Source organism: Zingiber officinale, chromosome 10A, assembly GCF_018446385.1.
Source record: "Zingiber officinale cultivar Zhangliang chromosome 10A, Zo_v1.1, whole genome shotgun sequence".
NCBI lineage: Eukaryota > Viridiplantae > Streptophyta > Magnoliopsida > Zingiberales > Zingiberaceae > Zingiber > Zingiber officinale.
In genome coordinates, this window is record NC_056004.1 from 23222765 (window position 1) to 23238947 (window position 16183).

The window sequence follows — 16183 nt, forward strand, 5'->3', positions numbered from 1 at the left end:
TTCTAACACCAGACTTTTCCCTACAAGTTAATAGATAACAGAGAAAGCTTAATTTTGTGTCACAAACCATGAGCCTTTGCCCTCTCTAAGGCAATTTTACATTCAAGCTCACAACTTTCCCAGTGCTGTTTCACATGGTCACATTCTACTGTTGCCTCCCCAAACGGAACACTCTCTGTTAAAGAGGCTACATCTAACCTAAAGCATGTGCAATGTCCATGAATCTTGCGTTTCCTCATCATAATTAATTAGTACATTTTTCTTAATGAGCAGGTTGTGGACCACCTTTTATTGGATATCATTACCTGTTTTTCTGGTTGATATATTAAATGCTGGGCTAACTTGTGTATCTTCTTCGAGCACATGGAATGATGACTACCTTCTCGGTGCTGGATAGCACCAGTTTTAATCCTCATTTCCTGGTGACTGAAAACAACAGTGTTAAGACTTTTGTAAGCTCTATGATCTGTGGTCCTTTTTTTTTTTTTTTCCTTCTTGAGCAATGATCTTACTCCCTACGCCTATATATGGTGTTGGACTTGAGGTACTGAAAAGACCCAATAAATGCCCAACTCCCCTCAGCACAACTTAGTCAATACATAGCTACTTCCTTGTTCTTGGAACAAAAGAAATGAATGTGGTGGGTACTGATGCCGGACGATGCATGACAATGCTACTGTAACTATTCATTGTTCAAGGCCTGGGCTTTCCTTGCTTTTTAGAGCATAATTTCCTAGTTGCTAGGGTAGATACATTATGATCAGATCTTATTGCCTCTGCTCAGTCAAAATGAGCAAATGATTGAGAAGGCAAATCAGCAGGAGATAGATATTACTTCAAGAAGCATAATAAGTCCCTGCACAAACTGAGTCGATTTAAAACATATTATGAGTGGAATTTAGACAAGCTCATACGAACAAGGCCAGATAGAAATCTCACGCACATGAATATGTGACAGAAAATAATTAATAAATATAAAAAATTAAATAAACATATTGCGACTTTTTAGAAAGATTAGGGTGTGTTTAATTTGCATTTTTTTTATTTTTATTTTCTGAAAAGTATGTATTTTTCAAAAAAAAATATATATAATTTTTTAGATATTCTCTATTTTTTTTTCAAAAAACACTATCTATACTTTTTAAAAACAGATGTGAAAAAATATAAACTAATACAGATATAGAAAATATAAACCAAACACTATTTAAAAAAAAAATGTACGTTTTTCAAAAAATAAAATAAAAATGAAAAATACCTAAATGACTGGTCTAATGTCATATTCACAAGTTGTGTTTGGATTTTTATTACCCCATGTTTCCACAAAATTGTTTCAGGAGCACAATTTTACTCAAAAAGTTCACTAATATTCAAAATCATACTGGAATGCCGATACAAATTTTAATGCGTATAGCAAAAGTTGGTACCTGAAAATACATCAACCCTAAGGTAATCATTATAACTTTTATGTAGGCGGTGTTTCAGCAACTAGTACATTCTTTAATCGCACATTTTTAGGTTCCCATTACCATTGTTCCACCATGAATGTTCTGTGAGCTTAAGAAAACCACCTCACGTATTCAATGTTCTCTTTTAGTTCATTGTTTCAAAGTTGGATTGCAATGACTGAGTCATGAGATAGCGAATGAGCACAAAAGATACGAGATATACAATTGGAAATGTTTTTAGTAGACTGCTAATCTCAACAAACACCGGGATAAGTGTCAGCATATGCAATTTTGCTTCTCAAGTAAACTCACAGCACAACCCGAAAAATTGTTCATGTCAAATATGATTGCAAATCAATTATCAATGCAAAGAACAATAATAAACCTCAGCTGACAATTGCAAATAGCATATAACAATGTTCAGTATCTAATCCCTTTTGCAACTTCAAAGAAATGGGCAACGTTTTCCTCTGGGGTTCCTACTACGATACCATGTCCAAGGTTCAGTATATGTCTATTGGTACCTGCCTTTCTTACCGTGTCCATAATACGCTGAGTTATGAATTCCTTTGATCCAAAAAGAACACCAGGGTCGACGTTTCCCTGAACTGCAATGTCTGATCCCAACCTTCTCCTACCTTCTGCCATATCAACTGTCCAGTCCAAGCTCACAACATCAACGCCGGTCAATGGTAGTCTCTCAAGCAAGCCTCCTGACCCACTTGCATAGAGGATAAGAGGTAGATACGGATGGGTCTTCTTGACTGAATCTACAATTTGTTTTAAGTAAGGCAAGCTAAATTCTTCAAAGTCCACAGGACTAAGCTCAGTTGCCCAGGAATCAAAAATTTGTACAGCTTGTGCCCCATGGTCAGCTTGATATCTGATGTAGTTGGCCATAGAGTTTGTAAATTTCTGCAATAGCGAATGTAAAACCTACAGAAGAAACATCGTGTATCAGAGTTGCATAACTGAGACATGCGCAAAGGGACTAAACTTGGTAAAAGTTTCACGCTTTTTTTACAAGCTAAAGACATTTGCCAAATCAGGCATCAGCTAAAAAAAAATTCTGAAGGATTTCCTTTTGTTAAATTTTTGTCAAAGCTCAAAGCATTGTAAAATGCTTTCCTACTATCTAAAGATGTTTCTGCATTTTATGGTTTGTTTTTGTCAATAACAGTGGTATTTTTGTAATTACCTTTGGCTGAGAGAAAGCCAGTCTCTTTATCTTCGAAAAGTGCTTAGAAGATCCACCTTCAACTACATATGATGCTAGGGTGAATGGAGCCCCAACAAAACCCAGAACAGCTGCATCACCTTTAATCTGTTAAAGAGTAGCAAGTTCAGTAATCCAAAATACAATTATGAAACATAGTAAACCTGGAAAATTTTAAACTAGTTAACACCCCACCAAAGCCAATATGAATAAGGTTGATCTTATTACTTTTCCCCTTAAATTTTTAAGCCTTTCATCTAAATTTTTTAGTTAATACTTGAAATATTGCCTTAACCATGTTGAGTTCTCATTTGAAATTCCCCTGAACTTCTCAGTTGAGATCCCTGTGAAAGTCTTCACTTGGAAAATTACACATTTTCCCTTTGACACTTCCTGAATGACATTCTTCTTTCTTTTCAAAGTCAGTGAATGATGTGTGGATTGTAATCATTCTTCTCTCCAACTCAATATCTTTGGATTTAATTGTTCCCAAAGACAACGATGATTAAGGAGACAACCAAACACAGGCAAATGTGTTTGTTGAGACAAATTTCTTGCTACAACATGAAGCAAGCACATCAATTCCCTAAGATTTTATGTGAAACTTAAGTTAAAATGACCAGAAAGAGGAATGGCAATAATTTTGAGCCTTCTCCATTTGAAATCTATCAAGCACCTTTAATCTATATATAAGTTAAAATGACGGGAAAGAGCAGTGCCAACAATTTTGATTTCTTCATATGGAATCTATCAAACATCTTTAACATATATGCCTGGTGGTGGATAATCTTTTGATATTTTTATCCCAACTTATTGACATTCCACGAATCTTCACATTTGACCTTATACTCTTCATAGGAAATGACTGATTGAGTTAGGGGCAGAGCTAGAATCTTTTGCTGACGGTAGGTAACACTATAATATAATTAATAAAGTTATATATATATAACATCTTATATATAATCAATTCAAGAATATAATGATTCAATTTTTTTATAGTTGATTTCGATGCTAATTAATAATAATCTTCAACGAGCGCAGATGAAAAGTATGAGCTATTGAGCTCGGATTTGAGAGTAAATATAGTTAATCCAGGTATACAGACCCTTACAGATCCAACTATTCCGAGAGGTGGGCTGCACTCTCTCGGTTTACCCATTAGGCAAATTTGGAAGTGCTTGCGATAGTGCGCCTAGTAGTCAACTTCCACAACCCTCCCTCCACTGTTGAGCTGCATATGCTAGTTAAATGATTTTACAAGACACTATGTGCCACTTTGCACAGCCGCTACGCCAATTTGGCTAGTCAATTGGTTTTACAAGGCACTGTGTGCCGCCTTGCTAAGCCGCTCCGCCAATTAATAGCCATATTGCATGCTCCAAACTAAGGGGAGCCTTGGCGCAACGGTAAAGTTATTGTCATTTGACCAAAAATGTCACGAGTTCAAATCCTGGAAACGGCCTCTTGCAAAAAGCAGGATAAGGCTGCGTACAATGGATCCTTCCCCGGGACCCCGCATGGCGGGAGCTTCGTGCACCGGATTGCCCTTTTTATTGCATGCTCCGAACTGTGATGCTCTGTGAATCCACCAATCGTCTTTCTGCCACACCGTGCCTAGGGACAGGCTTGGAGTATCTTCACGATGGTGTAAGATCAAACTAAAAAAATGGGAAAATTTGAATTGAAATATGAGAAAATTATTATTCTCCCTTTTTGCATATAAATCTTATATTGTTCCTGGGTGCGTAGGCTATTCCACGTATGGTGGATCATGATATCAAGTCTGCCAACATATTGTTGGACAACTCTATGGTGGCTAGGGTATGATTTTCTATCATTTTCATGTATTTGATGCAATAATTAAAAGGCAAACATATTATTTGGGCAACTATATTATTTTTCTGGGCACTGGGCAGCTATATTATTTTTTCTGACTCAGTTTTGACAGCTGCCCACATTGGGCCCATGCAAGCTCTGCCCCTGGATTGAGTCCCCTTTGCTATCTATTAACCTTGGTCCTATATTAGTCAGCATAGGAAATCCTTAACATCTAATAACAAAATGAGAACCATCATTTGATCCATTGATAGAGAAACAAAAAGACTTGAGTATGGGTGAGTAAAAGTTCAATTAAACTGAATTAACCGATCGAATTTAAAAATTCAGTTCGGTTAATTCCGAAATTCATTTTTTTTTAAATATCGGTTATATTGATTCAATTTCAATTTTAAAAGTAGAAATTTAGTTAAACCGAATAAATCGATTTTTTTTCCGCTGAACCGGATAAATCCATAAAGGGTAATAGATTTCCCTAATTCGGTAGCTTCTCTCCTCGACGGCTTCCCTAAACTCCGTGACTTCTCACTTCTGCTTAAGTGTCGATGCTCGCCAATCGCTGCTCTGCACTTCGCTCTCCGATTGTTGCTATATCGTCTCTTCGTTTCCTTATGTCATGGCATCCCTATTTAGGGTTCGCAACGAGGCACCAGAGGAGGGCAGATCGGGCGGGAAGACCCTCCGCAATCGGAGAGGAAGCAGGCGAACCTCTGGAGCCCCATTAGTTCTTTGGCCTCGTCTCTAGCACCGTGTATGCATGACCTCCCTCCCCCGCTCGCTCTCCCGATGCCTCCACCACCCACTTGGTGCCCTAGTTGGCACCTTGGCCTCATCTTCGGCACCGGGAAGCTCATCTCTTCTGTTTCCGCTCTGATAAAAGCTCCACCGAGTCTCCACTTCCTATTTCCCTTCCTCTTTGGATTACTTCTTCAAACAAGACCACAACTCTCGATCCGATGAGTTGTTTCTTATTTGTTTCGGCGGCGATTCTAAAATCAGCAAAACGTCCTACTTGATTCCCAGTTATGTTGATTGTGTGGCTGCTGGGTTTGGGTCTGGATAGCGTTGCACATGAAATTCTATCCAACGCCTTTGTCCCCGCGGCTTTAAAAATCCAACGTCGGAAGAGAATTGTATAAAAGGTTGGTTAATTCAATTTTCGACCGAATTAACCAATATTTTATCGGTTTGGTTTAGTTGGTTTTCATTAAAAAATTTTGGTCCTTTCAGTTAGCTCAAAAAAAATTTGGTTTGTTGGATTTCAGTTAGTTCGGTTCAATTTTAACCGAATACTCAGCCCTAGACTTGAGACCATGTAGTTCCATGCATAGTTTAAATATTTTGTGTTGCTGCATTGCATTGGTGCCTGCTTCAATCCATTTAATATTTTCCTTAAAAATATAAGTTAAGCTCTTACCTTTCATCCCAATGGTCCACAAGTGCAGAGCATGATGCCCTAGCACACTTGTAAAATGTCGACTTCATCTTGATTGAACAGTAATTTTATCTAGCCATGAATTTCACATTGGACCTATCTACATTGCCAATCCAACCTTGGCTTAATCTGACCCGACCTTGACATGTTTTGCCAAACAGACATGGCTTGTGACCCTATCAATCCATCTAGTGAGTTTACCAATCCAACACCATAGTTGATGGGCTAACTAGTTAGTCTGTCTTTAGCCTCAACTAATCAACTATTGGCTTAGTTCTCAAGTAGATCATCTTCAGAAAATGGAGCGATCAAGATTTGAGTATGGATAGGATGGTTGTTGATCCATTTCATCAAGGAGCTCAAGTGTAAGATGTTGAAGGTAGGAAAATAGAATTCTTATTAATCAAAAATTGAATTTTACATTAGAAACTAGGAAAGCTGTATAGATTGGATACTACTAAAATTAAGAAACAACTAAATAATTCTTGAGATACAGTAATCACAATTGGCTACCAACACAAAAGAATTACCAAGAAACTCAACTAATTACCAAACAACACAAAATTCAAACATTATTCCAAATTTCCATCACAATTATATTATTTTATCTAATATTATGACATCTATACTTCAATATGTTTTGGATAAATTCATGAAAGTACACAAGATCTATACATTATATTAATGTTAAGCAAATGGTTCTATCAAGGTAGGTATGCTTTTATCTTTCACCCAAATCTCATAGGCAAGGATATTCAAATGAATATAAAAAAAGGATAAAAAAGACTCCAGTAATTAAGGATCAGAGGATAAATGCAGGCCCACAGCATGCACATACATATAGTGTATTTAAAATCAGGAGCTTGTAGATTGACAACTAACTGAAATATGCATCCTAGAATCAATCAACTTATGGAGTTTCCATTCAAATTCCAAAAAAGGAAAGAAACAAATGAACCAACCTCTTCGCGCAATATAGTCAGTGCCTCCCCTACATATGGAACAAACTTGTCAGGATCAAACTCAGTTACTTGATCTACATCTTCAGCAGTTCTAATAGGACTATATATAAGTGGCCCTTTTCCTTTCACAATGTCAAATGGTATACTCATCCCAGGAAGAGGGGTAAGGATATCAGAGAACAAGATAACCTACAAGAATGACAATCATAAATAAACTTGATGAGAAACTCAAGATGCAAAGATGTTACCATCCAAGAATGAAAATTCAGCTGAAAGATTTAGAATTCCTCTCTTTATTAAGTGATTACGTATTAGTGAGAACAACATATGTTGAACAAGATGTTTCATTTATTTGCAGCCATCTATATGGGCCTTTCCCTATTCAGCCATGTTGATGGCAATGTTTTCAGAAATATTAAAAGCAATAGCATGACATTCATGGTTTCCAATAAAACATTGATAACATGATAACCCATCTGTCTAGGAATCATCAAGTAAAACAATCATCGCCTTCAAAATGAGGAAAAGGCAAGGAAAAACAAATTGTACAAACTAAGAATATCTTACCCCATCAGGTTTAAAAACCTTCCATGGCTGCAAAGATATTTCAACTACAAGATCAACATTTTCTGATCTTTCACGAAATGAGGGATATTTTTCACATATCTGCTGGTAACTCTGGGTGCAAAAAAGAAATCTGAAATGAAATCAGTTTGTACAAGAATCTAAAATACGTAGATATGTATGCTTGAAATTGTTGCTTAATTGATAGTTAGTTGATGAATGATTTCCGCATTCATAAACAAAATACCAATTAGTACAAGAAGTCTAAAACAAGTTAAATTTACTTGCATATTCCAATAACAATCCATAAATAATATTCTTTTGGCAGATAATCATACACTAGTGCGAATAAATATAATTTATGCATACAGCTTGCTTTTCAGCGATATATAATATTAACTGTGACAATCACCTCAATAGTTACCAAGTTGCAGTTTTAGGTCCTTGTAACAAAAAAATCAGTTCTAAAAGTTCAGATCATGAATATAGCTAGCTACAGATTCCACAAACTAAGTAGTTGTTTTGTGTCATCATTTTCCAAATAACTGCCTTATCAATTTCCACCAATCTATAAAGGTGATGGAAGTAATATCTTAGTGGAACCGATATACTTTTGTTAGTGAGCATAGGTATCCAATTCAGAAATAGTTGAGTTTATGCTTTACTTTTGTTCCAATTAATTGGTCCAATAACAAATATGCAGGGGTAAATGAAATAATGCCAGTAAAAAAAGATAAAAAAAGTATAAGTTTAATGGATCAAGGTTAATAAGTGAGCTAAGCAAGCCGCAGCTGAAACAAAAGAGTGCGCTAAACCTGCCTTCATGTACCTCCCAGCTTGCCGCATCAGCCAAACTGGAGGTCTCTCAACTTTCTCACCACGAACAGCATTCAGTAAGAGGGGCTCCGCAATGCTTGCAACCTTTGGTGTTTCTACATACTCTGAAACATTGCAGAGAATCATAGATTACATCTAGAACAGGATAATCAACAAGAAAAATTATACGTCATCGCCTACTTTTTAGTGTTCAGTTCTTTTAAACTGAAAAAGAAACTTATCAATTTGTAATATACACATATCAATGGGAAGGTTGAGAAACATATGTTTAATGGCATCTAACCTTTTTTTATCTGCGCAATCAGATAGAACCACAACTCATTGGTCTGTGAATACAAGAAATTTTCCACGGATATGTAATAATAATAATAATAATAAGAAGAAGAAGAACATTGTTTTTAAAAAAGGAAATACGTATTAGTCCCAATTCCACAAAAAAAAAAAAAAAAAAAAAAAAACTAAAACCCTAATCGAAAAGCTAGGCGATGACCGAGAATGAACGCCAAAAGCAAAAACAGCAGAAGGAATTGAAAATGTTAAAGGCTCGGTACCTCCAACAGCGCATCGGACAGGGAGAAACTTCGACTTTGACTGATAACCAAACACCGAATTCCGAACGACAGTGGAAGTCGAAGATAGCGAAATCGGGTAGCCGATACACGACATCTTCCAATTAGGCAACGAAGGAGGCGACTGCGATGTACGAAATCAAACGCTCCCCTAAAATCCTCGGCAGTCCTCCCACCTCCAGCTCATTTTTTCAATTGCCGTCAAGACGTGATGATGAATGATCTTAAAACCATGAAATAAAGATATAATTGCGAACTTACCAAAACACCCTATCGTCGAACCAGAAGACAAAGGTTTCAAAACTAACTTCGATCTCAATCTGGCGTGTTTAGGTAATCTCACGTTAGCTGTATCTTTCCCGTTCTCTCACCAGCCAATTAGAATTGATCAGGCCCTGCCCTGTGGATAATGCCTTAACTCGAGCGAGTATCAACACCACCAGAAGCCTTATCAGTTTGTGCTCCAGCTGAAAAAATAAAAAAATATTATTAATTTTATATGTTAGATAACTCGATTGGCACCTTCATAATGTTTATTTTGCAATAGTATAAAAATTCAATTAATTAATTTGTTTCGCTCGTCCACTAGCATTAATTTGTTACTCATTAAGGCTCAGGGCTTCCATCCCATTATGAACATATTTTATGTACGATAGCTTACATCTCACTTTTATTTTGTGATTAAAGAGTTATTTAAATCAGGCTAGATGGCTTCTGATATGAGTGAATTAAGGATAAAAGTTAAACAATTAGTATTATGTTTTTTTATAATAGATAAATAGTTTTTCGCCTAATTCATTTATTGATGGAGCACAATGAGTAAAATGTCACTCGTAATTTTTAAAATTGAACCCTTCCAAAACGTGAGAAGATGAATACTTGATGTTCTTATATGAAAGTATAAAGTTGGAAAGTTAGAAATGTGGTAGCTCTGTTGATTGGATGAAGACCTCGTTCTTTTTTTTTCTGTAAGATAAAATCAAATCAGGAAGGAGTCCTTGGTGTTGACCTTCCGATGCTCAAATTAGAAATAGAAGAAGAAGAGAAAGTGAAATTTCTAGGGATAGAGATTAATCTCGTCTTTCTTCATACTTATCATGTTCTTTTATATCTGTTTTAGTGACCCTTCATATTTCCCTGTTAAATGATATTAATTACAGACAAAAGACATCTTTGTTTTGGCTTCTCAGCATTTAATAATAGATGGAATGTTCTCATTTGTTTTCTTTTCCCCTTATTAAGTATTCGTTTTTTCTTCTTTTATTATACTAGTTCATTATTCACTGTCAATGGCATACCCTAAGTCGGACGGATGACCCGCTCTCCTGTCGATCGAGCTGACCAGACGTTGTTTCCTCCAGACGGTTGACCGGATAGCGGTTCCTCCGATCGGCCTATGTATCCCCCTCTCGCTCGGGCGACGTGGTTGAGCCACGTTGACCATCTTGACTTTGACCTCCACCGCGACCGTTGACCCGTGCCAGGTGGGCTCCTTACTACCGCATCACAAGTCTCCCCTTCAAGTCTAGTCGAAGGAGGCTATAAGTCAGACTTACTGGACAAGATGTGTCGCTGACGACTCTAAGGCCCAAGCGACCTTCATGCTCCGGTTTTCGATCGGTGACAAGCTCATGCCGCTCGGCCCTCTTTCGTGAGGTTATTGCTCGGCCCAAGCCTTCGAAGCGAAAAGGCTTTTGTACACGACCATTGAGTCCAAGTTCGATGGGTGATGCTGAGAGTTTGAGAACCGCTTTTGAAATTATCTCTGATTATCAAATCGGCCTTCCTTCGGCTTTTGACCGCTCGAACGAGTCGTCTCCGGGTTTTGTATGCTTCTTTAGGGACCAATTTACCGTCGGTTTGCCGTTCCTGATCCATCCTTTTTTCTCTGTCATTCGTAAATATTTTCGTATTTCTCTCCATCAACTAGTGCCGAACTCCTTTCAGCTGTTGTGCGGGGTTGTCATTCTATTCCGCCTGCACGACATTCCTCTTACTCCTCGGCTCTTCCACTATTTCTATTATCCTAAATTGTCCGAGCCGGGGACTTTTCTCTTCCAAGCCCGAGTGGGTCTAGTCTTCTTTAATAAAATGTCGTCCTCCAATAAATATTAGAAGGGCTACTACTTCTTTGTTCGCTTTCCCGAGCGGTCGGACTTTCCGACCAACTAAAAATTAGAGGTGTCGAACCCTCCCGAGTTCAAGAAATACAAGAGCCGATCGGACTACCTCCATGCAGCTTCCAGCTTGGCCGGTCAAAAATACTATATCCATAAATTGTTGCTGAAGGGCATCCTCTATGTGTTCGGCCTGAGCCCGATCTTCACAAGGCTTCCGTCCAGCCTAGGTATGCTCTTTCTTTTTCCCAACTTTTGAATCTAACTGATTTTTCTTCCTTTTGTGCAGCTCGAATCATGTTGTGAGCACGTCTGGCCAGCAAGTGTAAGCTTACGGACGCAGACATCAACGTCGCGGTCGTGACCTAGCTGGAGAGCCACGGTCTATAGCCGGTCGATTCCAATGAAGATCCGCTCAACGAGGAGGAGGGAACTCAAGTGATGGGGAGTGGTGCTAGAGGAAGTTGGACATCCGCGAGCGATGCGACAGCTGCAACAGTGGACCTTCCTCCTGAACGGTCATCCATGGTCTCGATAGCAGTTGCTTCGGAGTCGGCGACTTCCGACGAGCCCCTGCGACACCGCAAGAGGTGCTGAGCGGAAGGGGGTTCCTCCTGATATGCGACTTCCACCTTGCAGACTCCAACACCGATCATGTCTCGCCCCCCTTCCGAGCTGGGTGAAACCTCTGCACTTGCTCCCGATCAGGGAGCCGTTGTGCTCCTAGGCTCTATATCTTCTGACCGGACACTGTCATTGTCCGGTCTGCTTGAGGGATTAATAGCTGCACCGCTGGTCACCTTCATGCCACCCCCTTTGCCGGTGGGATAAGTGTCCCGCGTTGACCGGTGTCATCGCCTTAGTCGGTTGGCAGAGCAACTTCAGCCCCGTCCACTCCGCGGTCGATGCCACATAACGACAGTCATTCATCTGCCTACGGACGAGTGGCATACCTCGGACAACGCCGAATCTCGAGCCCCTGAGCACCAGATAATTATCCAAGGGCCACTCGCCCAGATATGGGCCAACGCTAGGGTAGCTCCGAGCAGCTGGAGGCCGAGAAAGGCAAAAGCGATGAGCAGGCTGCACAATTGGCTCGGCTTGATAAGCAGGCCAGCTCCTTTGATTCCAAGCTCAACTTGACCAACAACAGGAAGCTCCGGGCCATCGAGAACTTGGAAATAAAAAATAAAGAGTTTTGGGCGTTGTCTCAGAAGCTAAAGGACACGGAGGCGTCTATGGACGCCGAACGAGAGGGCAAGTTGGCCGATTAATCTACAACGAAGGCCCAGCTGGACGCCAAGGATGAGGAGCTGGTGCAGTTGAAGGCAAACATAGAAGCCTCCCGAGCGGCATTGTAAGTTTACCAAGATGCTGAATCCACGCGATTCGAGGCACAAAAAAAGGCTTACCTCCGCTCGGATGCTCTCAACGACAAGGTCATCGATCGGGCACTCCGTCTCTTCAAGCTTGCAATCGACGAGATACTCGATCAACTGAAGGACGACACCTATATTCCAACCACTCTGACAAGTAAGGTCATCAGCCAGGATAACATGACCGAGTCACTGCCTGACGACGTTCTGGATTATCTTGAATGAGCATGCTCCTGCGCGCCTTCTTTTTTGTACTACCTCTTTTTTGGACTTGTAAAAATTGTGCCAATGCTAATGAATGGTTGTCCGTTCAGCGAACCTTTTTATAGTCACTCCTTCGTTTTGCGTCGTTCGACTCTTCCTTTTCATATTTTCCGCTTTGCGAACCACTAACTATAGCGCGCTGCAAATGTGGCTTCGTGGCCTCTCAATCGACAAATGACTATCCACTTTCATAACCACTAGATCAATTCGTCCTTGCTGAATGTCCACCTTGTAGTAAAACACCGTTGCTTTTGCGCGGCGTTTTTGGGTTATCCTTTGACGTCGATTGAAGTTTCGAGTTTAAGGTCGCTACTTGACCGTTTAATGGCGTAGATGTGGGTTTAAGGCCGCCACTCGACCGCTGATGACGATAAGGGTTTAAGGTCGTCGCTCGACTGTTGATGACGATAGGGGTTTAAGGTCGTCGCTCGACCGCTGATGATGATAAGAGTTTAAGGTCGCCGCTCGACTGCTGATGACGACAGGGGTTTAAGGTCGCCGCTCAACCGTTGATGATGACAAGGGTTTAAGGTCACTGCTCAACCATTGATGACGATAGGGGTTTAAGGTTACCGCTCGACCGTTGATGACGATAGGGGTTTAATGTCGCTGCTAGACCGTTGGTGAAAATTGGGGTTTAAGGTTGGCGCTCGACCGTTGATGGCGAAAAGGGTTTAAGGTCGTCGTTCGACCGTTGGTGAAGACTGGGGTTTATAGTCGCCGCTCGACTATTATCTTGGTCTATCGGCTCAAGAGTCTTGAAAACATTTTTTGTTTATTCATGTCTGTCCTGCATCCAGAAGGCATATACACAAGTACATTTATATTTGCTCATGCACCTCTCACCTGACCTTGTAGGGGTTGGAGATGATTCGCGCTCCATGGCCGCTCGAGCTGTCTTCCGTCTTCATCTTCCAAGTAATAGGCCCTGACCAGAGTTTCTGTACGAGCTTGTAAGGTCCCCCCATGGTGCCTCGAGCTTGGTGACGCCCCTGATCGGCTTAATTCTCTTCCAGACCAGATCATCGACCTGGAAGGATATTAGGATCATCCTCCGATTGTAGTTTTGCGTCATCCGCTGTTGATATGCCATTAGCCGAACGATAACTTTATCCAGTTCTTCATCAACCAAGTCGAGCTCCATCAACCTCCGCTCAGTGTTTCCCTCGTCGTAGAGTCCCACCCGGTCGGATTCTACTATAATCTCCAAGGGGACCACCGCTTCTCCTTAATACACCAGCTGGAATGGTGTTACGTCGGTTGCCTCTTTTGGAGTCGTGCGAAGTGCCCACAAGACACTCAAGAGAGTGGTCAAGCCGAACTCGTAAGCCTCTAAGGATCTCCCGGTTTGTGACTTCCGCCTAGCCGTTGCTCTGGGAGAAGGCAATTGAGGTGAAGGCCTGCTGGATGACATAGCCTTCGCACCACTCCCTGAGTCTTCGACCTATGAACTGTCTCCCATTATCCGAGACGAGCCTGTGGGGGATGTTGAACCGACATAAGATGTTCTGTCAGATGAATTTGATGACCATTTGCTCACTTATCCTTGCCAGTGACTTGACCTCCACCCACTTTGAGAAGTATTCCACTGCGATGAGTAGGAACCTCCGTTGACTAGTCGTCATGGGAAATGGTCCTATGATGTCCATGTCCCATTGGTCGAACGGGCAAGACACTGCGGATGACTTCATCTCCTCGGTCGGTCAGTGCATGATGTTGTGATACCTGTGGTAGGACAGGCACGTGGCTACTGTCCGAGCGACATCCTCTTAGAGGGTTGGCCAAAAATATCCGTCCAGGAGAATCTTTTGAACCAACGAACGACCACCCGGATCGTTTCTACAAGAGCCTTGGTGCACTTCCTACACTTGTACTCTGGTCCTGTGGTCCAACGCACTTGAGCAGGGGTCTAGAGAAGACTCTTTTATACAGTTGATCTCCGACCAAGGTAAACCATCCGACCCTCTTCTTTAATAGTCGCGCTGCCTCCTGGTCGGCTGGAGTTCTACCTGATCAGAGGAATTCAATCAGCGGTGTTCTCCTGTCGCTCGAGAAGACCACTCCCTCCATCCGGTCGATGTGCGCCACTAATGAGACCTACTCGATCGACCGGCTAATCACAACTGGAGATAATGAACTAGCTAACTTAGGCAGTTCATTTGCTGCTTGATTTTTTGAACAGGGGATCTTTTGTACAGTGACCTCTTGGAAATTTGCCTTCAGTTTTTCAAAAGCTTCTGTATATAACTTGGATTGGGAGCTGCTAATTTTGAATGCCCCTTATTGTTGTTGGGTGACCAACTGAGAGTCCAAGTGAATGAAGACTTTTGTGGCTCAAACATGTTGCACTGCCTGTAAGCCGGCTATCAAGGCTTCATACTCGGCATCGTTGTTGGTGGCCCGATAATCTAGCCAAACGGAAAGTTACATCCGGTCTTCCCGTGGTGAAATGAGGAGAATGCGGATCCCACTGCCGTGTCAAGTGGATGAACCATCGACATATATTCTCCAAGTTGCTGCTGTCTCGGCGTTCTGGACCTCTATAACAAAATCAGCCAAGGTCTGAGCTTTGATCGTCATTCGGGGTTGATATTGAATATCAAACTCGCTTAATTTAGTTGTCCATTTGATTAGCCATTCGGACGCCTCTGGGTTGAGGAGGACTCTTCCCAGGGTACTATTGGTCATGACGATGATCAGATGAGCGAGGAAGTACGGACGATGTCTCTGAGCGGTAAGCACCAAATCGTAGGCTAAATTTTCCAGACCGGTGTAGCAGGATTCAACGTCTTTCAATATATGACTTAAAAAGTACTTGGGTTGTTGTTCATGGCCGTTCTGCTTGACTAATGCCGAGCCGACCGCATACTCGGTGGACGACAAATAAATCCAAAGCAGCTCCCCAGTGCTCGGCTTAGCTAACACATGCAAGGAGTTAAGATACTCCTTGAGCTCTTCCAACGCCCGATCACACTCCGTGTCCCACTGGAATCTTGTCGCTCAGTGCAACACCTTGAAGAGCGGTAGACTCTGATCGGATGACTTGGATATGAATCTGGACAACACTGTGATCCGTTTGGTCAGCTGTTGGGTCTTTTTCAAGTTACATGGGGGGCATGTCTTGCAGTACTTTTACCTTGCTCAGATTCACCTCGATCCCTCTCTCGGTGATGGTACATCCGAGGAAGCGCCAACTTTTTGCGCCGAACAGGCACTTGCTTGGGTTCAGCTTCAACCCGTATATCCTCAAGGTTTGGCATGTTTCTTCGATATCTATACACAAATCAGCAGCTCAGACTAACTTTATTAATATGCCATCGACATATACCTCCAAGTTGTGGCCGATCTACTTCCGAAACACCTTATTCATAAGCCTTTGGTAGGTGGCGCCGATGTTCTTTAGTCCGAACGGCATGACGTTGTAGCATAGCGTTCCGTCGGTCATGATAAAGCTAACCTTTTCCTGATTTTCTTTGGCAAGCGACACTTGGTGGTAGCCTTGATACGCGTCTAGCATGCAGATCAGCTCGCAAAGTAACCCACCATAGAGTCCACCATCTGG

At 41.3% G+C, this 16183-nt stretch overlaps 1 protein-coding gene across 1 annotated transcript; it reads right to left on the reverse strand.

The window, feature by feature from the left end:
- Nucleotides 1-1699: 1699 nt before the first annotated feature.
- LOC122027209 (uroporphyrinogen decarboxylase) lies at nucleotides 1700-9090 on the reverse strand. Its single transcript, XM_042586127.1, has 6 exons — nucleotides 8847-9090; nucleotides 8278-8399; nucleotides 7462-7572; nucleotides 6895-7083; nucleotides 2644-2769; nucleotides 1700-2381 (listed from the first exon to the last, which is right to left on the reverse strand). The coding sequence occupies exons 1-6, from the start codon at nucleotides 8959-8961 to the stop codon at nucleotides 1866-1868; spliced, it is 1179 nt and encodes a 392-aa protein (XP_042442061.1). The 5' UTR covers nucleotides 8962-9090; the 3' UTR covers nucleotides 1700-1865.
- Between the last annotated feature and the right edge of the window lie 7093 nt (nucleotides 9091-16183).